Source organism: Papio anubis, chromosome 14, assembly GCF_008728515.1.
Source record: "Papio anubis isolate 15944 chromosome 14, Panubis1.0, whole genome shotgun sequence".
Taxonomy (NCBI): Eukaryota; Metazoa; Chordata; class Mammalia; order Primates; family Cercopithecidae; genus Papio; species Papio anubis.
This window is the reverse complement of record NC_044989.1, coordinates 64,379,793-64,406,196: the sequence shown is the minus strand read 5'-3', so window position 1 is coordinate 64,406,196 and position 26,404 is coordinate 64,379,793. Positions and strand designations below refer to the sequence as shown.

The 26,404-nt window shown below is 38.3% G+C and overlaps 1 protein-coding gene across 8 annotated transcripts in view; it reads left to right on the top strand.

The window, feature by feature from the left end:
• VPS54 (VPS54 subunit of GARP complex) overlaps positions 1-26,404 on the top strand; it is a 132,780-nt gene that overhangs the window by 10,774 nt on the left and 95,602 nt on the right. For 3 of the 8 annotated variants that reach the window (XR_002516676.1, XM_003908723.4, XM_031655233.1), the window contains exons 2-3: positions 16,946-17,101; positions 19,066-19,307. Coding sequence is in view for 7 of the 8 variants with exons in the window: in XM_003908723.4 (XP_003908772.1) it covers positions 16,966-17,101; positions 19,066-19,307 (378 nt within the window). In the remaining variant the exon portion in view is untranslated. Of the gene's footprint in view, positions 1-2,208; positions 2,400-15,850; positions 17,102-19,065; positions 19,308-19,497; positions 19,615-26,404 lie in introns of those variants that run through there. The other 5 variants (XM_021924882.2, XM_003908722.4, XM_017947588.3 and 2 more) reach the window with 5 other exon arrangements.

The following is a 26,404-nucleotide window of genomic DNA, read 5'->3' as shown; positions in this document are numbered from 1 at the left end:
ACTGTAGAGTCAGATATTAGTGATGATGCAATTCTTCTTGTCTTTCCATTTCGTTCTTCCCTGTCATCCTTCCTTCTTTCATTGATAACATATTTTTACTGCACTCTTGATCTAACACTTCACAGAACCTTCAGAACCTGCAGTCCCAGCTGATTCCACTCCTCCTCCTACTCACACATTGGGCACAGGAATAGGGTGTGAGGCAACTTTTCTAGGTCAGCCTGCTTATTTTCTCACTGTTGCTTGACAAAGTCCTGTCTTTCTCAAGGTGTGGCATAAACCTGAGGTGCCTTATAGTCCCTGGGCTTGATATTCTTTCTTTCTCACTTTGTCTTTCCTTTTCCCATCCCCTCTCACCCCATTCCTGTGTGTATGTAACTCTGACCATCTCCTTTCTCCACCATTTACTTGTTCCTTTTTTTTTTTTTTTTTTTTTTTTTTAGACAGAGTCTCGCTCTGTCACCCAGGCTGGAGTGCAGTGGCGTGATCTCGGCTCATTGCAACCTCTGCCTCCCGGGTTCAAGCAATTCTTGTGCCTCAGCCTCCAGAGTAGCTGAGATTACAGGTGCCCGCCACCACGCCCGGCTAATTTTTCATATTTTTTGTAGAGACGGGGTTTCACCACGTTGGCTAGGCTGATCTTGAACTCCTGACCTCAGGTGATCCACTCGCCTCAGCCTCCCAAAGTGCTGGAATTACAGACATGAGCCACCGCGCTGGGCCTCTTGTTCCTCTTTAATCTCACCCTTCAGTTGACTTCTTGCTGTTTGCCTACAAATATGCTCAGGTCTCCGTTTACCTAAAAGATTCTTGCTCAACTCTTGTTCTTTTTTTTTTTTTTTTTTCTCTTTTTACCATGAAAGAGATGTTGATACTGTTGCCTTTATTACTTCATCACTTACTTCTTAACCTCAGTGGGATGGCTTCTTCCCTAACCACTGTCCTGAAACCGTTCTTAATCCAGTATCCTTTCTAAAGTTAGTAATCTCGTTGACCTCTTTGCAGCATGTTGATGCTACTTACTGTTTGCACTTTACTTCCTGACACATCTTCCCTGTGTAAGGATGGTATTTCTGATTGCCATTGTCTTTTCCTCTAAACAGATTTGCCCTACCCCTTGCTCAGCTTTCATTAGCTCTCTTCTTCGGCACTTTCTCCACTTGTATATCACTTTCCTGTGACTATCTGTAGTTATCTACTAATTCATTCCTGTAATGTAATTGAACTAGAAGCAGTAATGGAAAATTCAGGGAGGCAGGATTCTGTTCACTACAAGAATTTTTTTTCTCCAAAGTAATTATGGTTGTTTTACAGTAGTACTCTGCTTTTGAAGTAGTTAATTCTTCATTATTGAAGTTTTCAAGTAGAGGCAGATAGACCCCTTATAGAAAGGATTTATATATGAAGTAGAAAGTTGAGGCAGATATTCTTTTAAAGTCTTGTCCAACTCAGAAATTGTAATTTTTATCTCATCTACTCTACTTCCATGGACTTAACTTTGACCTATACTCAGATGTCTTCCAAACCATTATTTCCAGTCACTCCCCTACCACCTCCTCATCTCTCTTCTCTCCCACAGGCACAGTTTTTGTCATCAAAGTTGCTTTTGTTCTAGGCCACCATGTTTTCTGGCTTCATTATCACTTTCCAATATTCTTTTTACCCCCTTTAGTGTCATGGCAATGAGGATCATTTTTCTTGCTTTGGTGACTTTTCTGAAAGTAAATTATGTCTGCCCATATTGGTTTGTTTGTTCTTGCTGTTTCCCCTCTATTTCCCCCTACCCACCACCTCTCTCTCCAGGATTAGGAATGCTCAAGCAAAGAAAAAGACACCAGAAGAGGAGGATCAGGATCCTAAAGTTTGTAGTTATTTTAAAATTTTCTATGGCACAGTTGAAATGTTAATATTTGCTGACCATTTAAAAAGATGTTTGCCGGGCATGGTGGCTCACACCTGTAATCCCAGCACTTTGGGAGACCAAGGTGGGCGGATCACCTGAGGTCAGGAGTTCGAGACCAGCCTGACCAATATGGTGAAACCCTGACTCTACTAAAATTACAAAAATTAGCTGGGCATGGTGGTGTGCGCCTGTAGTCCCAGCTAATCAGGAGGCTGAGGCAGGAGAATGGCTTGAACCTGGGAGGCAGAGGTTGCAGTGAGCCGAGATTATGCCACTGCACTCTAGCCTGGCGACAGAGTGAGACTCTGTCTCAAAAAAAAAAACAAAAAAACAAAATGTTTATAATAATGGTTGTTGCAATTCTTTATTGAATGTCTACTGTGTACCAAGTATTATGCTATGAACTTACATAAGTTATTTAAATCTTACGACGTTCCAATGAGGAAGATACTGCTGCTGTCCCATTTTACAAATGAGGAAACTGAGACTTAGGAAGGTAAGACAGTTGTCACACAACTAATAAATGACAGAGATCTAACTCATTGTATGGCCAATACTCTTAACTAGTATATCGTTTTATAAGGAAGGTGGAGATCTAGAATCAAATTTCAGAAAGTCAAGTAATGTTATACAAACAAGAAAATATATTTTGGATTTATATTTTTAGATTATTTGAAATGTATGTGAACATTTTGAGGTATTGTGTTAGTGGCTTACGTGTCTTTACCCACTCTGTGATATTCATTCATTTGCTCATTCATTCATTGAATAGTCATGTGGTTTACTGAATGCTTAGAGTTTGTATTGGGTATGGTATAGGAAAGTGAATGAAACAAATACAAGTTTACAGTATAGTGGCAGAGATAGGAAACAAGCAGGTAAATAATCACGTAATTTATTTATTTTAGTCTAAAGTTTTCCAACCTTTTTAAAATGACTAAGTATCCAAGCCAATTTCTTTATAGAATATCTCATACTCTTGATTTGTCTCATTGTTTCCTCATATATGGTGGTTTAAACCTTACTATCCTACTTCCTTCTGTTTACTGTAAACTCAAAGGTAGGTCTAGAGCCAACAGAACTGAACCTTGAGTTCACAGACTCTGTAGGGTCTGTAGAATTCAGGGAATCTATGAACTTTAGATGGGGAAAAAATTACATCTTTATTTTAACTTATCTCTAACTCAGTGGTTCTCAACTGGGGTGAGTTTGTCTTCTCCTTCCCCAACCCTTGGACATTTGGCAATGTCTGGAGACATTTTTGATTGTCACAGCTGGGTGGGTACAAGAGAGTCCCTGATAACAGAATTATCCCATTCATAATGTCAGTAGTGTCAAGGTTAAGAAACTCTGCTCTAACTGGATTTTAGCATTTCCTTTAATTGTAAGTATAAGAAACCCTTCATGGATACAGTATGGACATTACATTTACAGTACCTGTAGCTTTGTCACCAATAGAAATCTCAGGTATTCTCATATCACATTCAATTGCTGCAGATATCTTAAGATTTAATTTATGCTCATTTATTGTCTATAAATTAAGGTAGTTGCTAGATTTGTATTAAGCAATAATAGACTGGGCATGCATGGTAGCTCATGCCTGTTAATACCAGCACTTTGGGAGGCTGATGCGGGAGGACTGCCTGAACCCACGAGTTCAGGACCAGCCTGGACAACATAGCGAGACCTCCTCTCTACAAAAATACAAAAATTAGCCAGGTGTAGTAGCGTGCACCTGTGGTCCCAGCTACTCAGGAGGCTGAGGTGGGAGGATCACTTGCACCCAGTAGGTTGAGACTGCAGAGAGCTGTGATTGTGCCACTGCACTCCAGCCTGGGTAACAGAGTGAGACCCTGTCTGAAAAAGAAGAAATAATATTACTGTTATAATTTAAACAATTATGGTAACTGTATTTCAGTATAATTGTCCATTGTAGTCTTGTGTGTTTTATGCATTTAAAAACATTATTCTAAGAAGGCATCCATAAGCTTTACCAGACTGTAAAAGAAATCCACAGGACAATAAAGCTTAACTCCTGATCTAGAGATTTGATGGGGTTGGATTAAACATTTTTGGAGAGAATATTTCATAGGTAATGATGTTTTTTTCCTATTTTGTCATTTCATGAATTACATAATATCAGGTTGTCCTCCTATTATCAGTAACATTAAGTTTAATGACTTAAGGTGGTGACAGCCAGGTTTCCATTTTAAAGATACATTTTCCCCTTTGTGTTGCTAAGTAATCTGTGAGGTAATACTTAGGCACCATGAGAATATTCTGTTTTTAACAACTTTTTACCTAATGGCCTTAGCATACATTGGTGATTTTTGCCTGAATTAGCTTTTACATTGGGGGTTGCAAATTGGTGATTTTCTAATTTGGTCATTCCTTCTATATTTATTACTGGCATTCTTCAGCGGAGATTTTCTTTCCCCACCCCCTTTCCTTATCTCTTTTTCCTCCCTTAAGTATCTCTATGTATCCATTAATTTTTACTTATTCCATATGTTATACTCTATTACTTTTAAAAAATATGCTTAAGTTGTCCCAAATGTGGCCCGTGGGAACCCCCTTTTAACTTGGCCCTTTGTCCTCTTAATAGGTCCTACTGGTCTTTGAGCATATCTTGCTTTCTGACACAGGAGTGCTCAGGATAGACTTGTTCTTTCTGTATTCCATGTCTGGAGTTACGTATTTCTTCAAAGAGTCCTGGTTTATTTTAGTTGGAGGCAGTATTTAGAAACAGAGGTCTGGGCAGCAGGTGTGTTCATTGCTTGGTGGGGTTCTGGCTGGTGGTTGGGGTTGGAGGAGGCAGTGCTTCTAGTGCCTTTCAAAAGAAGTTTTTAGCTGAACATAAAAAGATATTTTGAGCTACAAGAAAGAAAATCAAATCTTTACTCATCCTTAGAAATCCCTTTTTTCTTTTTTTTGGAATGGATTATTCTGTTTTTTCTTTTCCTTATTAGCCCAGACCCATTCTGTTATTACATAAGTATTATTGGCAGCTGTCTGTTTTGTCTGTCTGTTTTGATATGTTCTACATACCATCCATTTCATTCATCTATAAAATTTTTATTATGTGTGTGACAGTAACTGTGATAAGCAAATAGAATACACAGGAAAACAGAAACATCAAGAAATTCGAAGTCTGATAGGGAAGGACTATATGAAAACCAAAACCTCAGTATGATTGATGCAAAAATTGAAATACATAGCGTGACTAAGTGTGAGAAACCAAAGAAAGCTTCAAGAGAAAATACTATTCAAACATAGTATTGATACAATTATAAGGAGATTACCACGTGAAAAAGGTAGAGCTGTTTATAGATTCTCATTACAGTTGTTAAAATGCCAGATTTGTTTCTAGATGGTAGTTAACTTGGACTATCAGAAATCAGTAGTTCCCTGCGTTTAGTGCTTAGAGCTTTCCATTTTCCTGTATTCTGTGTATTTTGTTTGCTTGTTTGTTTTTTCGAACTGATTTTTTTTTCTGAGTAGACAAACTATGCATTGCTTATCCTGAAACTTTCTTAAGGTGTCTCATCATTTTTGTTCTTTAGCCTTTCAATGACATTATTTCTTTGCCGAAATTTTGTGATTCAGATGTCATGTACATTTGTTATATTTGTTTGTACATCTATGTCTTATGAATAAATCTATCATGTTTTCTTACCAGTGATTGTACTTTTATAATTATGCGATAATCAGTACAAAGTTTGGTTCTTACTGTAGGGAGATCTTCTTAATAATAAGCTGTGGATGGTGAAGGCAGTGGAGAGTCAAATGTTTGGAAATTGGGACTCACCTTTATAGGCTGTCCCCTAGTTTTTTGTAATCCCCTTTTACTAGAGATCTTCCCTGTTGTTAATAAGAATTAAGAGTGGTGTAGGAAAAAAGAGAATGTGCATATGTTTTCCAATTCAAAATCTTTGAAGAGTAAACCATGTGTTTTTCTCCCCAGATACAGAAATAACTTAAAAGAATCTAGAAGTATTTTTTCCTGCTATCTGCCTACATATTTCTAGGTTTCTAAAATGGCACTTAGGATTTTTTTTTCTGTAAAAACCGCATGGTAAATAGAATAAATCAAGATATCAGCATAGTATTGTCAGAATGACTATCTAATTTATCTGACATTAAGCAATGGATGTTTCACATAAATACATTTTCCACATATCTGTGGCATGACACTTCGTGTCAAAATGTATTTATTTTAGATCTTGGGGTACAGAGCAAGATGGTGAACTAGAAGGCTCCACTGGATGTCCCCCTCCACAGGAACACCAAATTTAACAACTACACACAAAAAGCACTTTCATAAGAAACAAAAATCAGGTGAGCACTCACAGAACCTGGTTTTAACTTCATATTGCCCAAAGAAGCACTGAACAGGATAGGAAAGACAGCCTTGAATTGCTGATACCACCTCTCCTCCATCCCCCATGCAGTGACTGTGTGGTGTGGAGAAATTTGTATGCTTGGGATAGGAGGAGTGCAGCAATTGTGAGACTTCTCATTGAATGCACTGTAACAGCAAAAAGCAAAACCAGGCTGAACTCAGCTGATGCCCACACATGGAGGGAGCATTCAGACCATCCCTAGCCAGAGGGGAATTGCCCATCTCAGCGGTTGGAACTTGAGTTCTGGCAAGCCTTGCCACTGTGGGCTGAGGTATGCCGGGGTCCTAAATAAACTTAAAAGGCAGGGTAGGCCAAAAGGACTGCAAGTCCTAGTGCTGAGCTGGGCTTGGCACCAGTGGAATTGGGGGCACATGACTTACTAAGACATCAACTGGAACACCTAAGGGAGTTGCTTGTGCCACCTCTCCTCCAAGCCCAGGAAGCCCAGCTCGTAGCTCCAAAAGAGACCCCCTGCCTTCTGCTGGGGCAGAGGAGAAGGAAGAATAAAGAGGACTTTCGTCTTGCATCTTGGATACCAGCTCAACTACAGTAGGATAGGGTACTGGTCAGGCCCCCATTCCAAGCCCTAGCTCCTGGATAACATTTCTAGACACATGCCTGGGCTAGAAGGGAACCTGTTGCCTTGAAGGGAGAGACCCAATCCTGTCAGGATCCATCCTGTACTGACTAAAGGGCCCTTTGGGCCCCGAATAACTAGCAGTGATAACCACATAGTACGCCATGGGCCTTGGCTTGAGACTCTGAGACATGCTGGCTTCAGGTGAGACATAGCACATTCCCAGCTGTAGTGGCTACAGTGGGAGACTCTGCTTGAGAAAAGCAGAGGGAAAAACAAAGGGGACTTTGTTTTGTATCTTAGGTATCAGCTTGGCCATAGTGGGTTCAAACACCAAGTGGGCTCTTGGGGTCCCTGATTCTAGGCCTTGGCACTTGGACAGCATTTCTGGACCTGCCCTGGGCCAGAGGGGAGCCCACTGAAGGGTGAGTCCCAGGCCTGGCAGCATTTGCCACATGCTGACTAAGAGCCCTTGGACCTTACGTGAACACTGACAGTAGCCTGGCAGTACTCCCTATGGGCCTTTGGTGGTGGTGGCCACAGGGTAAGGCTCCTCTGCCTGTAGAAAGGGGAGAGAGAAGTGGGAATGACTGTGTCTCATGATTTGAGGGCTAGCTTGGCTGCAGTATAATAGAATACCAGGTAGACTTCTAAGGTTTTTGACTGATCCCTAACTCCTGGAGAGAACCTCTGGACTTACCTGAGGACTTGGGGGAACTTGCTGTCCTGAAGGGAAGGACAGAAGCTGGGCTGGCTTTGCCACCTGCTGATGGTAGAGCCCTACATCCTTGAGAAAACACAGGCGGTAGCCAGATAGTGGTTACCGTGGGCCTGGGGTGAAACTCAGTGCTGTGCTGGCTTCAGGTCTGACCCAGTGCAGTGCCAGTGTTGATGACCACAGGGTGCTTGTGTTGCCCTACTGCAAGCCCCAGGCAGCTCAGCAGAAAGAGACTTTGTTTGGGAGAAAGTAAGGGAAGAGAACAAGAATCTCTGGTAATCCAGAGAATTCTTCCAGATTTTATTCAAGACTACCAAGGTGGTACCTCTGCAAGTCTGCAAGAACCACAGCATTACTGGGCTTGGGGTGCCCCCTAAAGCAGATACAGCTTAAATCATAACACCCAAGTCCATTAGAGTATCTGAAAAGTCTTCCCAGGAAGGACAGGTACAAATAAGCCCAGACAGTGAAGACTACAATAAATACCTCACTCTTCAACGTCCAGACACTGAAGAACATCTACACCCATCTACATCATCCAGGAAAATATGACCTCTCCAAATGAACTAAATAAGGCACCAGGGACTAATCCTGGAGAAACAGAGTTATGTGACCTTTCAGACAGAGAAATCAAAACAGCTGTGTTGAGGAAACGCAGAGAAATTCAGGGTAACACAGAGAAGGAATTTAGAATCCTATCAGATAAATTTAACAAATTGAAGTAATTAAAAAGAATTAGGTATTCTGGAGTTGAAAAATGCAACTGACATGCTGAAGAATGCATCAGAATGGCTTAAAAGCAGTTGATCGGCCAGGTGCGGTGGCTCATGTCTGTAATCCCAGCACTTTGGGAGGCCGAGGAGGATGGACCATGAGGTCAGGAGTTCGAGACCAGTCCAGCCAACATGGTGAAACCCTATGTCTACTAAAGATACAAAAAATTAGCTGGGCGTGGTGGCACATCCCTGTAATCCCAGCCACTTAGGAGGCTGAGGCAGGAGAATCGCTTGAATCTGGGAGGTAGAGGTTGCAGTGAGATGAGATTGTGCTATTGCACCCCAGTCTGGGTGACAGGGCGAGACTGTGTCTCAAAAAACAAAACAAAACAAAACAAAACAAAAGGCAGTTGATCAAGCAGAAGAAAGAGTGAGCTTGAAGACAGTCTTTTTGAAAATACAAATCAGAGAAGACAAAAGAAAAAAGAACAAAAACCAAGAAACACACCTACAGGATTTAGAAAGTAGCCTTGAAGAGGCAAATGTAAGAGTTATTGGCCATAAAGAGGAGGTAGAGAAAGAGATAGGGGTAACAAGTTTATTCAAAGGGATAATAACAGAGAACTTCTCAAACCTAGAGAAAGATATTAATATCCAAGTACAAGAAGGTTATAGGACACTAAGCAAATTTCACCCAGTGAGGACTAACTCGAGACATTTAATAATAAAATTCCCAAAGGTCAAGGATAAAGCAAGGATACTAAAAACAGCAAGAGAAAAGAAACAACATACAATGGAGCTTCAATATGGCTGGCAGCAGACTTTCCAGTAGAAACCTTACAGGCCAAGAGAGAGTGGCATGACATGTTTCAAATGCTGAAGGAAAAAAACCATTTTACCCTAGAATAGTATATCCAATGAAAATATCCTTCAGACATGAAAGAGAAATAAAGACTCCCAGAAAAACAAAAGCCGAGGGATTTCATCAGCTCCAGACCTGTCCTACAAGAAATGCTAAAGGGCTGGCCAGGTGCAGTGGCTCATACTGGTAATCTTAGCACTTTGGGAGGCTGAGGTGGGTGGATCATCTGAGGTCAGGAGTTGAAGACTAGCCCGGCCAACATGATGAAACCTTGTCTCTACTAAAAATGTAAAAGTTAGCCAGGCATGATAGTCCGTGCCTGTAATCCCAGCTACTCAGGAGGCTGAGGCAGGAGAATCACTTGAACCTGGGAGGTGGAAGTTGCAGTGAGCCAAGATGGTGCCAGTGCACTCCAGCCTGGGTGACAGAGTGAGACTCTTGACTTAGAAAAAGAAATGCTAAAGGGTATGTACTTCAATAAAAAAAGAAAAAGAGGTTAATGAGCAAAAAGATACCATCTGAAGATGTAAAACTAACTGGCAATATAAGTACACAGAAAATCATAGAATATTATAGCATAACTGGTGTGTAAACTAGTCTTAATTAGAGAAACTAAAAGATGGACCAATAACAAATTATAACTACAATTATTTCAAGACATAAGAACAGTAAAATATAAATAGAAACAACAAAAAGCTATAAAGTGGGGGGACATAAAGTGCAGAGTTTTATTAGTTTTCTTTTTGCCTATTTATGCAAGCAGTGTTAATTGTTATCTGCATAAAACAATGGGTTATAAGATAGTATTTGCAAGCCTCATGGTAACCTCAAATCAAAAACCATAGAACAGATACACAAAAAATTTAAAAACTAAGAAATTACATCATACCACCAGAAAAATATCACCTTTACTAAGAGAAAGACAGGAAGGAAGAGAAGACTACGAAACAACCAGAAAACAAATAAATAAATGGCAGGAGTAAGTCCTTATCAGTAGTAACATTGAATGTAAGTTGACTAAACTCTCCAATAACAAGACATAAAGAGGCTGAATGGGTAGAAAAACAGGACCCAGTGATCTGTTGCCCACAAGAAACACATTGCACCTATAAAGACACATGTAGACTTAAAATAAAGGGATGGAAAAAGATATTCCGGAGTAGTTCTATCAGGCAAAGTAGATTTCAAGACACAAACTATAAGAAGAGACAGTGAAGGTCATCATATAATGATAAAGGGATCAGTTCAGCATAGGATATAACAATTGTAAATATATATGCACCTAACTATTGGAGCACTCATATATAAAGCAAATATTAGAGCTAAAGAAACAGATTGGAGAGAAAGAAAAAAATTGAAATAATATCAAGCATCTTCTCTGACCACAATGGAATAAAACCAGAAATCAACATTATGAATTTTGGAAACTATACAAACTCATGGAAATTACCTAATATGCTCCTGAATGACCAGTGAATCGGTGAAGAAATTAAGAAAGAAAGTGAAAAATTTATTAATAATGGAAACACAACATACTGAAATCTATGGGGATACAGCAAAAACGATACTAAGAGGAAAGTTTATAGCTATAAGTGCCTACATCAAAAAAGAAGAAAAACTTTAAATAAAAACCTAATGATGGATTTTAAAGAAATGGAAAATCAAGAGCAAGCCAAACCCAAAATTAGTGGGAAAAAAAGAGATAACAAAGCTCAGAGCAGAGATAAATGAAATTGAAATGAAGAAACATACAAAAGATCAACAAAACGTTAGGTTTTTGAAAAGATGAAAAAGAAAAAAAAAAAAAAAACTGACAAATCTTTTGCCAGACTAAGGAAAGAGAGAAGACCTCAAAAGATCACAGATGAAAAAGGAGATGTTAAAACCGATACCACAAAATTCAAAGGATTATTAGTGGCTACTGTGAGCAGCTATATGCCAATAAACTGTAAAACCTAGAAGAAATGGATAAATTCCTATATACATACAGTCTTCCAGGACTGAACCATGAAGAAATCCAGGGTGTGAACAGACCAATAACAAGTATTAAGATAATAGTTGTGATGAAAAGTCTCCCAGTAAAAAGTACAGGACCTGAATGGCTTCACTGCTGAATTCTACTAAGCATTTAATGAGGATTTAATACCAATCATAGTCAAATTAGTCAGAACAATAGGAGGATGGAATACTTTTAAACTCATTCTCTGAGGGCAGTATTACCCTGATACCAAAACCAAACAAAGACACATCAGAAAATGAAACTGCAGGCCCATATCTATCAGAGGAGTGAGCCCCCGGTGTTTCAACATAGGTTCTTTTCTATTTTCCCTAAGTGTCGGCCGGTCTGAGAAATAAAGGGAAAGAGTACAAAAGAGAAATTTTAAAGCTGGGTTTCCAGGGGAGACATCACATGTCGGCAGGTTCAGTGATGCCCCCTGAGCCGTAAAACCAGCAAGTTTTTATTAGCAGTTTTCAAAGGGGAGGGAGTGTATGAATAGGGTGTGGGTCACAGAGATCACATGCTTCAAGGGCAACAAAATATCACAAGGCAAATGGGCAGGGCAAGGTCACGAGGCCAGGGTGAAAATAGAATTACTAATGAGGTTCCTGGTCCCGCTGTGCACGCATTGTCATTGATAAACATCAGGAACCAGGTTGAGAGCAGACAACCGGTCTGACTAAAATTTACTAGGCAGGAATTTCCTAATCCTAATAAGCTTAGGGGCGCTGCAGGAGACTACGGCATGTTACATCCCTATCTACAACTGCGTAAGGCAGACATCCCAGAGCAGTCATTTTAGAGGCTCCCTTGGAAATGAGTTCTTTTCCCAAGGCTGTTAATTATGAATATTCCTTACTGGGGGAAGAATTCAGCAATATTTCTCTTATCCGTTTTCTGCAATAAGAGAAATATGGCTGTGTCCTGCCTGGCTCCCAGGCAGTCAGATCTAATGGTTATCTCCCTTGTTCCCTGTTACCCTGTTCTTTTTTCAAGGTGCCCGGATTTCATATTGTTCAAACACACATGCTTTATGAACAATTTGTGCAGTTAACACAATCATCACAGGGTCCTGAGGTGACATACATCCTTGGTTTACGAAGATGACAGGATTAAGAGATTAAAGACAGGCATAGAAAATTGTAAGAGTATTGATTGGGGAAGTGATAAATGTCCATGAAATCTTCACAATTTATGTTCAGAGATTGCAGTAAAGACAGGTGTAAGAAATTATAAAAGTATTAATTTGGAGAACTAACGAATGTCCATGAAATCTTCACAATTTATGTTCTTCTGCCATGGCTTCAGCTGGTCCCTCTGTTTGGCGTCCCTGACTTCCCCCAACACATGTCTCTGACTATTGATGCAAAAAATCTTCAACAAAAATACTAGCAAACCAAATTCAACAACAATTGAAAATATTATTCACCATGACCAAGTGGGATTTATTTCAGGAATGCAGATAGTTCAACATTTGCAAATGTGATACATCGTATCAAGGGGATGAAGGACAAAAAACATCAATTGATTCTGAAAAAGCATGTCATAAAATTAAACATCCTTTCATAATAAAAACCCTCAAAACTGGGTATAGAAGGAACATGCCTCAAAACAGTAAAAGCCATATATGACAGACCCATAGCTGTTATCACACTGAATGAGGAAAAACTGAAAGCCCTTCTTTTAAGATCTGAAACACAGCAAGAATGCCCACTTTCACTACAGTTATTCAATATAGTACTGGAAGTCCTAGCTGGAGCAATCAGACAGGAGAAAGAAAGAGCATCCAAATTGGATGAAGTCAAATTGTCCTTGTTTGTAGATGATATGATTTCACATTTGGATAAACCTAAAGAATTCATCAAAAATGATTAGAAGTGATAAATTCAGTAAAGTTGCAGGATACAAAATCAGCATACAAAAATCAAGTAGCATTTCCGTATGCCAACACTGAACAATGTGAAAAAGAAATCAAGAAAGTCACCCCATTTACGATAGCTAGAAATAAAATCCGAGGCGTTAACCAAAAAAGTGAACAATATCTACAGTGAAAGCTATAAAATGTTGGTGCAAGAAATTGAAAACAAACACACACATAAAGGAAAGATGTTCTATGTTCATGGATTGGAAGAATCAATAGTGTTAAAATGTCCATACTAACCAAAGCAATCTACAGATTCAATGTATTCCCTATCAAAATACCAATTACGTTCTTCAGAGAAGTAGAAAAAACAATCTTGAAATTTGTATAGAACCACAAAAGACTTGGAATAGCCAAAGCTATCCTATGCAAAAAAAAAAAAAGAAAAAGAAAATTGGAAGAACCACATTATGTGATTTCAAATTATACGATGTATTGGCCTGTAACTATACACATAGAACAGTGGAACTGAGTATAGAACCCAGAAATAAATCCATTCATGAACAGTGATCTCATTCTTAACAAAGGACAGTCTTGGGGAAAAGGACAGTCTCTTCAATAAATGGTGCTGGGAAAACTAGATACCCATGGGTAGAACAATGAAACTGGACCCCTATCTCACCATATACAAAAATAAAATCAAAATGGATGCAAGACTTAAATCTAAGACATCAAACTATGAAACAATGAAAAGAAAACCTCGGGGAAACTGTCCAGGTCATTGAAGTGGGCAAGGATTTCTTGAATAAATACCCCACAAACACAGGCAACCAAAGCAAAAATGAACAAAGGGAATCACCTCAAGTTACAAAGCTTCTGCACAGCAAAGGAAACAACAAAGTGAGGAGACATCCCACAGAATGGGAGGAAAATATTTGCAAACTACCCATCTGACAAGGGATTAATAACAAGAATATATAGAGAGCTCAAGCAACCTTATAGGTAAAAATCCAATACATTGATTGAAAGATGGGCAAAATATCTGAATAGGTATTACTCAAGAGAAAACATGCAAATGGCAAATGGGTGTATTTATCATCAGAGAAATGCAAATCAGATGTACAATGAGATATCTCACCCCAGTTAAAATGGCATTTATCCAAAAGACAAGCATTAAGAAGTGCCTGTGAAGATGTGGAGAAAAGGGAACCCTCATACGGTTAGTGGGTTAGTGGTAATGTAAATTAGTACAATCACCATGGAGAGCAGTTTGGAGGTTCCTCGAAAAACTAAAAATGGAGCTGTATCATCCAGCAATCCCACTCCTAAGAATATGCAATAAAGGAAATCAGTATATTGAAGAGATATCCATGTTTATTGCAGCAGTATTCACAATAGCCTCGATTTGGAAACAGCTGAAGTGTCCATCAACAGATGAATGAGTAAAGAAAATGTGGTACATACACACAATAGAGAACTATTCAGCCATAGAAAAGGATGAGATCTTGTCATTTGCAACAGATGGATGGAAGTGGAGGTCACTATGTAAGCCAGGCACAGAATGAGAAACTTCACATGTTCTCCCTTATTTGTGGGAGCTAAAAATGAAAATAATTGAAACTAGGGCAATAGTTACCAGAGCCCTGGAAGGATAAGTGTTGAGGAAGGGGGCCTGGAGGAGAAGTAGTGGTGGTTAATAGGTACAGAAAAATAGAAAGAATAAATAAGACTTAGTATTTGCTAGCATAACAGGGTGACTAGAGTAAAAAGCGATTTTAATTGTACATTTTAAAATAACTAAAAGTATAATTAAATAGTTACACAAAGGATAAATACCTACTGTGTACTCACAAAAATTAAAAAAAAAATTTCAAAAATGTTTTTAGCCATTTTGTTTGATTAATGAGAAAGTTAACATGGTCGATCTTAAATGTAGAATTGTCTTTATCACTTCGTACACAGTGTTTCTGTGTTGTACAGTGTTTCTTACCCTTTAGATAAGTATGTATATTATCCTTTAGATAAATATGTATGTTTATCTCTATTAAATATGTGTAAACTTTTATACAGAAACAACCATACACTTAATGTGTGTGGATGTAAATTAAAGAGGTCTTTCAAAGACTCTTAATTTTCCCGAATACCATTTTCTTCACAGAACTTTTGCCACCAAACCTCCGATGTCTCCTTATTGCTTAGAGAATCAACTACAATTTAGCTGTGCTGTGTGCGTGTGTGTAAATGTAATTTATTTGTCACTTCTTCCCAGTGTAAACATTTCACTTTAGTCAGGCCAATTTCCACTATAGTCACTTCCTTAGTCTTATGATTGATATTCAGTGTTCATTAACTTTTGTTCATGTTATCGTAGGCTTTCTGTTTAAGCACCTTGAGGAAGTTGTTTATCTTTGTGTATTTTTAAAGCAGCTTGTTTCTTACAGTTTCAGTGAATGGTATATTTGGTTATGTTTCCTTTGCATTGAAAGTACTGAGACAGATACATATTTTTAGTTTTCCAGCAAACTAGAGGGAAGTTAGAACAGACGAACTATTTGTCACGGGTTCTTGCCTCATATCTCTGCTCCTTGTTTTTTATTTATTGTTTGTTTGTTTGAGACGAGGTCTCACCCTGTTGCCCAGGCTGGAGTATAGTGGCGTGAGCTTGGCTCACTGTAACCTCTACCTCCTGGGCTCAAGCGATCCTCTCACCTTAGCCTTCCAAGTAACTGGACTGCAGGCATGCACCACAACGTCCAGCTAATTTTTATAATTTTTGTAGATACGAGGTTTCATCATGTCGTTCAGGCTGGTCTTGAACTCCAGGACTCAAGCAATCCACCTGCTTTGGCCTCCCAAAGTGCTGAGATTTACGGCATGAGCCACTGTGCCCATCCTCTGCTCCTCATTTCCTACTCTTGTTTATCTATTCACCAGATTTTCTAATTTGGCTTTTTGTTTTGTTTTGTTTTTTTGGACTTGTTAAACCTCATATTCTTTCTGGGCCTTTCTTTTCTTATCACTGTTTTTAGAGAGCTTAGACTAGGTGATCTCTAAACATTTCAATAATAAAATAATGCGTGTTCTTTAGTATCCAGTTTCAATATTGCTTCATTTATAAAATCTTACCTGACACTGTAGCCTATATTATGTTGTCTTGCCCCACAAATTCTTTCAGTACTTACTTTAAAATGTAGACATAGGTTAACTTGTGTTTTGCTTACATATATTTGTTTTAATTAATACAATTGCAAGCTCTTTGAAGAATGACACTTCTTTTTAAAGAATTTAATTACTGTTAATTTTTTAATCATTATATTACTATATAGCAGTCACATCTTAGTAATAATTACAATGACAGTAACCTCTGAATACTAACTTTGAGGCAAACATTATTTTACATGCTTTACTTATGTCCATTCTCATAATTCATACTGGGATGTTTATGAGATAACATCTCGTTTCATCTCCATTTTACTGATGAGGAAAGATGCATACATAAAGGTTAAGTAAATTTCCTCACCACTAGTGAGTAAACATAGGATATGGACCTAAGCAGGCCCATGCACTTACCTGTTTTGCTATAATGCATAACTGTTGTATACTTGTTGAATGAATAGAGTGTTTTTAACCTTTAATATGTGTTGGGTACAACCTTGGTAGTTTTTGTACTTTGAATAAAAGATTAAGGATGTTTCACTTTTTAAAAAATGGAGACAAATAACTGTCTTAGTAAATAAATATTGTGATCAATTTTCCCAGTTAAGAGCAAATATTCAAATTGCGTACTTTGAGGTATTTTGAAAAATTCTTCTGTTTTTGAAAGAAAGTTTGTGACATATATAATACTTAGAGTTGGATTTTGATTTGCAGTAAGTGTCTTAATTATTATTTCTTACTCGTTTTCAGTTGAGTGGTGATTTTATGCAATGGCTTCAAGCCACAGTTCTTCACCAGTGCCTCAAGGAAGCAGCAGTGATGTTTTCTTTAAAATAGAGGTAGATCCGTCAAAACACATTCGACCTGTGCCGTCACTGCCAGATGTGTGTCCCAAGGAACCCACAGGTAATGCTTTTTTTTTTTAATAGGAGTTTTACTGATGATTTCTATTATCTTTAAATCAGTAGTCAGGTTTTATATACCTATGTTAGAAGAGTAAATTTTATGATGTTAAAAATCATTTGACGGGGCTGGGCGCAGTGGCTCACACCTGTAATCCCAGTACTTTGGGAGGCCAAGGCGGGCGGATCACGAGGTCAGGAGATCGAGACCATCCTGGCTAACACGGTGAAACCCCATCTCTACTGAAAATACAAAAAATTAGCCAGGCGTGGTGGCGGGCGCCTGTAGTCCCAGCTACTTGGGAGGCTGAGGCAGGAGAATGGCGTGAACCCGGGAGGTGGAGCATGCAGTGAGCTGAGATCGCGCCACTGCACTCCAACCTGGGCAACAGAGCCAGACTCCATCTCAAAAAAAAAAAAAAAAATCATTTGGGGCCAGGCATGGTGGCTCATGCCTGTAATCCCAGCACTTTGGGAGGCCAAGGCAGGCAGATCACTTGAGGTCAGGAGTTCAACACCAGCCTGGCCAACATGGTGAAACCCCATCTCTACCAAAAACATAAAAAATTAGTTGGGTGTGGTGGCACGTGCCTGTAATCCCAGCTACTTGGGAGGCTGAGGCAGGAGAATCACTTGAACCTGGGAAGTGGAGGTTGTAGTGCACTCCAGCTTGGGTGACAGAGTGAGACTCTATCTCAAAAAAAAAAAAAATCATTTGGAAATGATTGGGAAATTGGAATATAGTTTTTTACATGTATTTCATGCTTTACTTATATAAACTGAAGAAGTGTTGAAAATGAAGGTACAGATTGAAAACTGCTTAAAACATGGTACAGTCAGCCCTCATCATTTGCATATTATGTATTTGCAAATTCTCCTGACTCCTTAAAATTTATTCATAATCCCCAAATCACTACTGTGGCACATTTGTGGTAATTTGCAGTCATGTGCGGAGAAGCGAAAGGTTTGAAATACCTGACACACGCATTCCCAGCTGAAGTTGAACAAGGCAAAGCTATGCCTTCTTGTTTCAGCTCTCATACTATAAACTAGTGTTCTTTTTGTGGTCTGTTTTTACTTGGTGCCACATGTTTGGAGCTTGGTGATTTTGCTGTTTAAATTGCCCTTAAGCATAGTGCTAAAATGCTATCTGGAGTTCCTAAGTGCGAGAAGGCTATGATGTCCCTTACGGAGAATATACATGTGTTGTGTGAGCTTCATTCAGGCATAAATTACAGTGCTGTTAGCCACAAGTTCAGTGTTAGTGAATCAATAATGTATACTGAATAAGGCATCTTTAAACATACAAAACAAGGTTATGTATTGATCGGTTGATGAAATTATTGTGACCAAAGGCTCACAGGAACCTAACTCTTCAGTTTCCCTACAAGCAATGGTTCAATATTTGCTAATTCCATATTCACAATAACTTTATAGAACAAAAATACTACTGATAATGAGAATAGAGTATATATTTTTCCTTCTTGTATGATTACTGCCACAGCAACATTTATGTCACCTAATTATAAGCCGAAGGATATTTTATCCAGGAGGACCTGCCATGATGTAATAGAAAAGAGGCCTACCTCTAAAAAACAGTGGGGTATTAAAGGATAGAAAATTTATAATAGAAGGTAGCATAGTTCTGATGTTAAAAAAAAAAGATAGAGTAATTGTACATTAAGGAAAGGAATTCATGAAAGACTTTGACTATTCACTCCACCCTGCAACTATAACTCTCAAATTTTGCATATCTTTTATCTTGTGCATGTTTTTCAAAGCCTTAGTAATTGATGCTGGCAGCTGAAGATTATTCAATCAGATTGATTTTTATTAAATCATTTACTGTGGAAGATTAGTTGGTTTGCGTAAGATGAAATCTATGCATTTTTAGTTTTCTAGTGTGTACTTTCAAACATAGAACCAACTTTACAGCATTTACAGAGTTCTCTTGTTTACTTTTTGCAGGTGATTCACATAGTTTATATGTTGCCCCATCTCTAGTTACAGATCAACATAGATGGACTGTATATCATTCCAAAGTAAATCTCCCAGCAGCATTAAATGATCCTAGATTAGCAAAAAGAGAATCTGACTTCTTCACAAAAACATGGGGATTGAACTTTGTGGATACTGAAGTCATACCTTCATTCTACCTCCCACAGATCAGCAAGGAACATTTTACAGTATATCAACAGGAAATTTCTCAGGTAATATCTAATCTTGGCTAGTTATCGTCAGGTCAAAAGTAATAGAAATATTTTTAGTATGCTTTATTATAGATTTTTGACCAGTAATGTTTGATGAACCTATAGTATTCTTTTTGTTCATACAAATTATACTGTCCTGGGTTGCATTTAATTCTTTGCTTAAATATATTTTAATACATTTCTCTTACAGTCGTGATTTTTCAGAATTACACATTCCAAATAATGCTAAGATTCAACATGAAACCTACCCTACTTACCAAGGAGAAAATGATTCTATTAGACCTATGAAGTCCAGATGATTTGTGAGGTTTGAGAAATTGGCAGAATATTACTGTTTCTTTGTCTAATTCACTGCATACAATTCTATAGAGCACCCTAGCTCTAGCAGATAGTTATAATATCTCCAGACATAATTATAACTTAATATATTACTTTAAGCCCAGTCTGAGAGCAAGGACTGAGTATAGTACAGAGTTTTAGATGGCCTATCAATTCATTTTTAGATTATTAGTAAGTGCCTGTTATCAATATAATTAAAATCATTAAAGTGGTACAAGGGATATTATATTTTTATAACCATTCCTTTTTATACTTTTTTCATTAGCAAGCCTAATTTGAATTTCGCTGGTTTTATTTTACTTAATTTGCACTTTTTTGAATATGGCTGTATTAACATTAATAATGTATAACTATATAGCATCTGGTTCATTTTTATTACTATCAAATATTTTTATACAGAACCTGTATATTTTGTTTGCCTTTGTATGTATATATTGCCATATTAACAATCACTTAGATACGATCATTGAAAACAGAACACAAAAACTGTTTTCAGTGATCAGATCTTAGTGATTGTTAAGTGGATGAACATTAATATGCCTTTGTAACTTATAATTTGGTTTTTCTATTTGTGTATTGATCAAATATTTAATGAATGTCTTCCATGTGTCAGGTAGTCTTCTAAACATGAGGATACAGCAGAGAACAAAACTGACATCAATTCCCTCCCTTACAAAGCTTATGTTTCTAGCAAGGGGTTTAACAATAAACCCTAAAGCAACCACTAAAATAGCAAAACAAAGAATTACAGCTAATAATGGAAGAGAGAAATGGAATTTTAAAAATTCTCAATCCAAACAAAGGCATAAAAAGAAAAAAAGAAAGAATGGATAGGACATAAAATAAATTTCAAGATGATAATCTTAAGCCTAATTATATCACTAATTACATGAAATCTAAATGGTTTAGGCATCCCAATTAAAAGGTAGAGATTGTGAGATTTGATGACCCAATTATATGCTGTATATAAGAAACATACTTTGAATAGAAAGAAAAAAACATTTAAAAGGATGAAAAAATGTATACTATGCTTAACAGTAGTCGAAAGAAAGCAGAAATGGCTATATTAATAACAAAGTAGATTTCAGAGCAAAAACTATTAATATGTATAAAGAATGTTATTTTATAATGATAAAAGGGTCAGTTAATCAAGAAGACATAATAGTTTTAAACATTTTTGCCCCTAATATGCTTCAAAACATGTGAGGCAGAAGCTGAGAACTTTATGGCAAAGTAGCTATTCATAATTGTGGAGATTTCAAATACTCTTTCAATAAATGATGGGACAAGCAGAGTATCAGTGAGATTTTAATAGACTTGAACCATTAACCAACCTGGCCTGACTTGAAAGAGCACTCCATATAACATAGAAGAATATACTTTTTTTTCCAAGTGTTCATGAAACATTTATGGACATAGACTATATTCTAGGTTTGAAAACAAATTTTAATACATTTGGAAGACTTCACCTCATACACGGTACGCTCTCTGAACACAGTATAATTAAAATAGAAATTAATAATGGAAAGGTTGGTGGAAAATCCACAGATACTTGGAAACCAGAACTTTATACTTCTAAATAAAATGTGAGTCAAAGAAGAAAGAAAAATCAGAAGGTAGTTTGAACTGAATGGAAATGAAAACACAACATATCAGGATTTGTGGGGTGATGCTCAGTTAGCACTTAGGGAGAAATTGGTAGCACTGAATGCATATATTATTGAAAGAATAATGATTTCAAATCAGTGACCTCAGCTTACACCTTAAGAAGCTGGAAAAATGGCCAGGCACAGTGGCTCACGCCTGTAATCCCAGCACTTTGGGAGGACAAGGTGGGCGGATCACCTGAGGTCAGGAGTTCAAGACCAGCCTCGCCAACATGGCGAAACCCCATCTCTATAAAAATACAAAAAAATTAGCCAGGCATGATGGCAAGTGCCTGTAATCCTAGCTACTCGGGAGGCTGAAGTGGGAGAATCACTTGAAACTGGGTGGTGGGGGTTGCAGTGAGCCGAGATTGCACCATTGCATTCCAGCCTGGGTGACAGAGCAAGACACTGTCTCCAAAAAAAAAAAAAAAAATTAAACAGATAAAAGAAAGAATAAACATCAAAGTCAAAATCAGAGAACAATAGAGAAAATTAGTGAAACCAAAAGCTGATTCTTTGAGAAGATAAACTTGATAAGCCTTTGGCAATACTGATTAGGAAAAAAAGAGAAGATACAAGTCACCAATAACAAGAATAAGAAAGGTGATATCACTACAGATTCTACAGAGATTAAAAGCCTAATAATGAAATATTATGAATAACTTTGTGCCAATAAATTCAACAGCTTAAATGAATTTACAGATTTCTTGAATGACACAAAATACCAAATATCTTTTGAGAAAAAATAGATAATCTGGCTGGGCATGGTGGCTCATGCCTATAATCCCCACACTTTGGGAGGCCATGGTGGGCACATCACCTGAGGTCAGGAGTTCGAGACCAGCCTGGCCAACATTGTGAAACTCCGTCTCTACTAAAAGTACAAAAATTAGCCGGGCATGGTGGTGTGCACCTGTAGTCCCAGCTACTCGGGAGGCTGAGGCAAAAGAATCGCATGAACCTGGGAGGTGGAGGTTGCAGTGAGCTGAGATCGAGGCATTGCACTCCAGCCTGGGCGATAGCAAGACTCCATCTCAAAAAACCAAAGAAATAGAAAATCTGAAATAACTTTATATTTGTTACATTGATGTATAGTTAAATACCTTTCCACAAAGAAAGCTCAGGTCCACATGGCTTCACTGGAGAATTCTACCAAACATTTACAGAAACAGTAATTCCAAATCTACAGACATTATTTCAAATTTTGGTAAGGATGTGGAAGACGGAGCTAGTTCTAGGATAAGGTGAGGCAGGTGAGCAAAATGTGAGAGGCACTGGAATCTGAGAGTGGGTACATCCTTAAATATTGTACCGTATGCTTCTTGCTTGCTTCATCCTACTGCCAGCCTTCATGGAGTAACTGGAACTCTCATATACTGTTGGTGGGAATTTAAAGTGCTGCAACCCCTTTGGAAAAAAGTTTGGCAGTTTCTTAAAAAGTTAAACAGACTTCTGATCTGTCATGTAAGGAGCTTGGAAGTTGTCACTCCTGTTCTCACAACAAAAAATCTGAGCAAACTGAAAATCAACAACTGAGAAGTACCTGTGAAGGTCACAGCCCAGGGACACAGGCTCACTAAGACTGAAACCTAATCATAAGATCATAGAATGCTTCCCCTCCCTTCACACATTACCACCACACCAGTGGGGTGCTTGAATAATGAGAATACAACTGAAAGGACTACATGTCTCAGACCTTATTTAAGAGGTCTGCAGGGAAACCTGAATATAGCAGGAGAGATGAAAAACAAGGACACCAGTGGAAATTTTAGCCTCTGACACCTGCAGCTATAACAATGAGTAAATAAAGCCTAATTCTTAGCCAGATAAACAAAACTTCATACTAAAGTCCTATTTACCTCAGTTCTTTTTAACTTTGGTATATCATATGTGGCTTTCAGCAAAACGTTACAATGCATACCAGACAGAAAACACTGTTTAAAGAGACAGATCAAGTATCAGAATCAGACTGAGATGCGGTTGTGATGTTGGAATGATCAAACTGGGAACTCAGAGTAACTATGTTTAATATACTAAGGGCTGTAGTGGAAAACATGGACAACATGCAAGAACAGATGTAAGCAGAGAGATGGAAACTAAGAATCAAAAAGAAATGCTACAAATCAAAGATAGTATAACAGAAATGAAGAATGCTTTTGATGAGTTCATCAATAGGCTTGAAGTGGCAGGGGAAGAAATCAGTGAGCTTAAAGAAATGCTGATACAAACTTATAAAAATGTGTGGGATGCAAGGGAAGTAAGGCTTCAGGGAAGTCTTGCTTAAATAAGCACTCAAGGCTTCATTGAATGCTTAAGAAGAAAATTTAAAATTAATCTAAGCTCTACTTTAGGAAATTATCGAAAGAAGAGCAAATTTAATCCAAAGTAAGCAGAAGAAAAGCAGTAATAAAAATTAGAGCAGAAATCAGGGAAATTGACAATAGCAAATCGATAGAGAAAATCAGCAAAAGCAAAAGCTGGTTCTTTGTGAGATCAATAAAACTGATAAACATTTAGCTACATTAAGAAAAAAGAGAAGGCTGGGTGCAGTAGCTCACGCCTGTAATCCCAGCACTTTGGGAGGCTGAGGTGGATGGGTCACCTGGGGCCAGGAGTTCAAGACCAGCCTGGCTAACATGGTGAAACCCCATCTCTATTAAAAATACAAAAATTAGCTGGGTATGGTGGTGGGCGCCTGTAATCCCAGCTACTTGGGGGCTGAGGCAGGAGAATCACTTGAACCTGGGAGGCAGAAGTTGCAGTGAGCTGAGATTGCGCCATTGCACTCCAGCCTGGGTGACAGGGCAAGACTGTCTCAAAAAAAAAAAAAAAAAAAAAAAAAGAGAAGATATAAGCTATTAGTATCAAAAATGAAAGAGGGGCTGTTTCTACTGATCCCGCAGACATTAAAAGGATAATAAGAGAATATTGTGAACAATTCTATGCCCAGAAATTTGATATCCTAGGTGAAATGGACCGATTTATTTTGAAAGACACAATTTACCAAAGCTTATACAACAAGAAATAAATATTTTGAATAGGCCTATATTTATTAAAGAAATTGAATCAATCATACTGCTCAAAACAGAAATCACCAGGCCCAGATGGGTTCCCTGGTGAATTCTACCAAACATTTCGGTAAGAAATTACACCAATTATTTATAATCTATTTCAGGAAATAGAAGCTAAGGACATACTTTGTAATGCATTTGGTGAGGCCATCATGAAGCTAATACTAAAATCAGACAAAGACATAATAAGTAAAGAAAACTTTAGACCTTTTTTTTTTTTTTTTTTGAGACAAGGTCACGCTGTGTTGCCCAGGCTGGAGTGCAGTGCACAATCACAGCTCACTGCAGCCTCAACCTCCCCGCTCAAGCAATCCTCCCATCTCAGCACCCCCCAAGTAGCTGGGACTACAGGTGAGCACCACCACAACACCACACCTGGCTAATTTTTGTATATTTTGTAGTGACAGGGTTTTGCCATGTTGTCCAGGCTGGTCTCAAACTCCTGAGCTCAAACAGTCTGCCCGTGTTGGCCATTCATTATTTTTTTAAAAAAAGAACTCTCAGCAAACTAGGAACAGGAAGGAATTTCTTTAACTTGATAAAGAATGTACTGGGCGTGTCGGCTCACGCCTGTAATCCCAGCACTTTGGCAGGATGCTTGAGGCCAGGACTTGAGACCAGCCTGGCCAACATGGCGAAACTCATCTCTACTGAAAACACAAAATTTAGCTGGGCATGGTGGCACACGCCTGTAATCCCAGCTATGTAACCACCAATGGGTTCACCTTGCCTGCTGCCTAGACAGCTGATTTATTGAGACAGGGGAATTGCAATAGAGAATGAGGAATCCATGCAGAGCTGGCTGTGTGGAAGACTAGAGTTTTATTATTACTCAAATCAGTCTCCCCGAGCATTCGAGGATCAGAGTTTTTAAGGACATCTTGGTGGGTGAGGGGAATCCAGTGAGCTGGCTGTGCTGATTGGTCAGGTCAGTGATGATATCATAGGGAGAAGCCATCTCCATGTGCTGAGTCAGTTCCTGGGTGGGGCCCACAAGGTCAGATGAGCCAGTTTATTGATCTGGGTGGTACCAGCTAATCCATCAAGTATAGCGTCTGCAAAATATCTCAAGCGTGGATCTTAGGAGCAGTTTAGGGGGAGGGTCAGAATCTTGTAGTCTCCAGCTGCATGACTTGACCCCTAAACCGTAATTTCTAATCTTGTGGCTAATTTGTTAGTCCAACAAAGGCAGTCTAGCCCCCAGGCAAGAAGGTGGTTTTGTTTTGGAAAAGGACTGTTATCGTCTTTGTTTTAAACTATAAACTAAATTCCTCCCAAAGTTAGTTCACCCTGTGCCCAAGAATGGACAAGAACACGTTGGAGGTTAGAAGCAAGATGGAGTTGGTTAGGTCAGATCTCTTTCACTGTCTCAGTTATAATTTTGCAATGGCGATTTCAGCTACTTGGGAGGCTGAGACATGAGAATCACTTGGACCCAGGAGGTGGAGGTTGCAGTGAACCAAGATTACACCACTGCACTCCAGACTGGGCGACAGAGTGAGACTCTTGTCTCAAGAGAGAAAAAAATCTACAAAAACTCTATAGCTAATGGGGGAAACTAGATGCTTCCCACTACGAACAGGATCAAGGTAAGGATGTCCCATCTCACTATTTCTTTTAACATTGTCTTGGAAGTCCTAACTAATGTAATAAGACAAGAAAAGGAAATAAAATATATAAAAATTAGGAAGAAGTAAAACTGTTTCCAGATGAAATGATTGTGTGGAAAATCCCAAAGAATCCAAAAAGAAACTCCTGGAACTAATAAGTGACTATAGTAAGGTTGCAAGATACCAGGTTAATATATAAAATTAATTACTTTCTTATATACCAGCAGTGAACAGTTGGAATTTGAAATTAAAAACCCAATGCAATTTACATTAGCATCAAAGAAAATGAAGCCTTTATGTATAAATCTAAATATATATAAGATCTATCTGAGGAAAACTACAAGACTCTGATGAAAGAAATTAAATAAATAAATGGAGAGGTAGTTCATATATGTGGATAGAAAGACTCAATATTGTCAAGGAGTCTC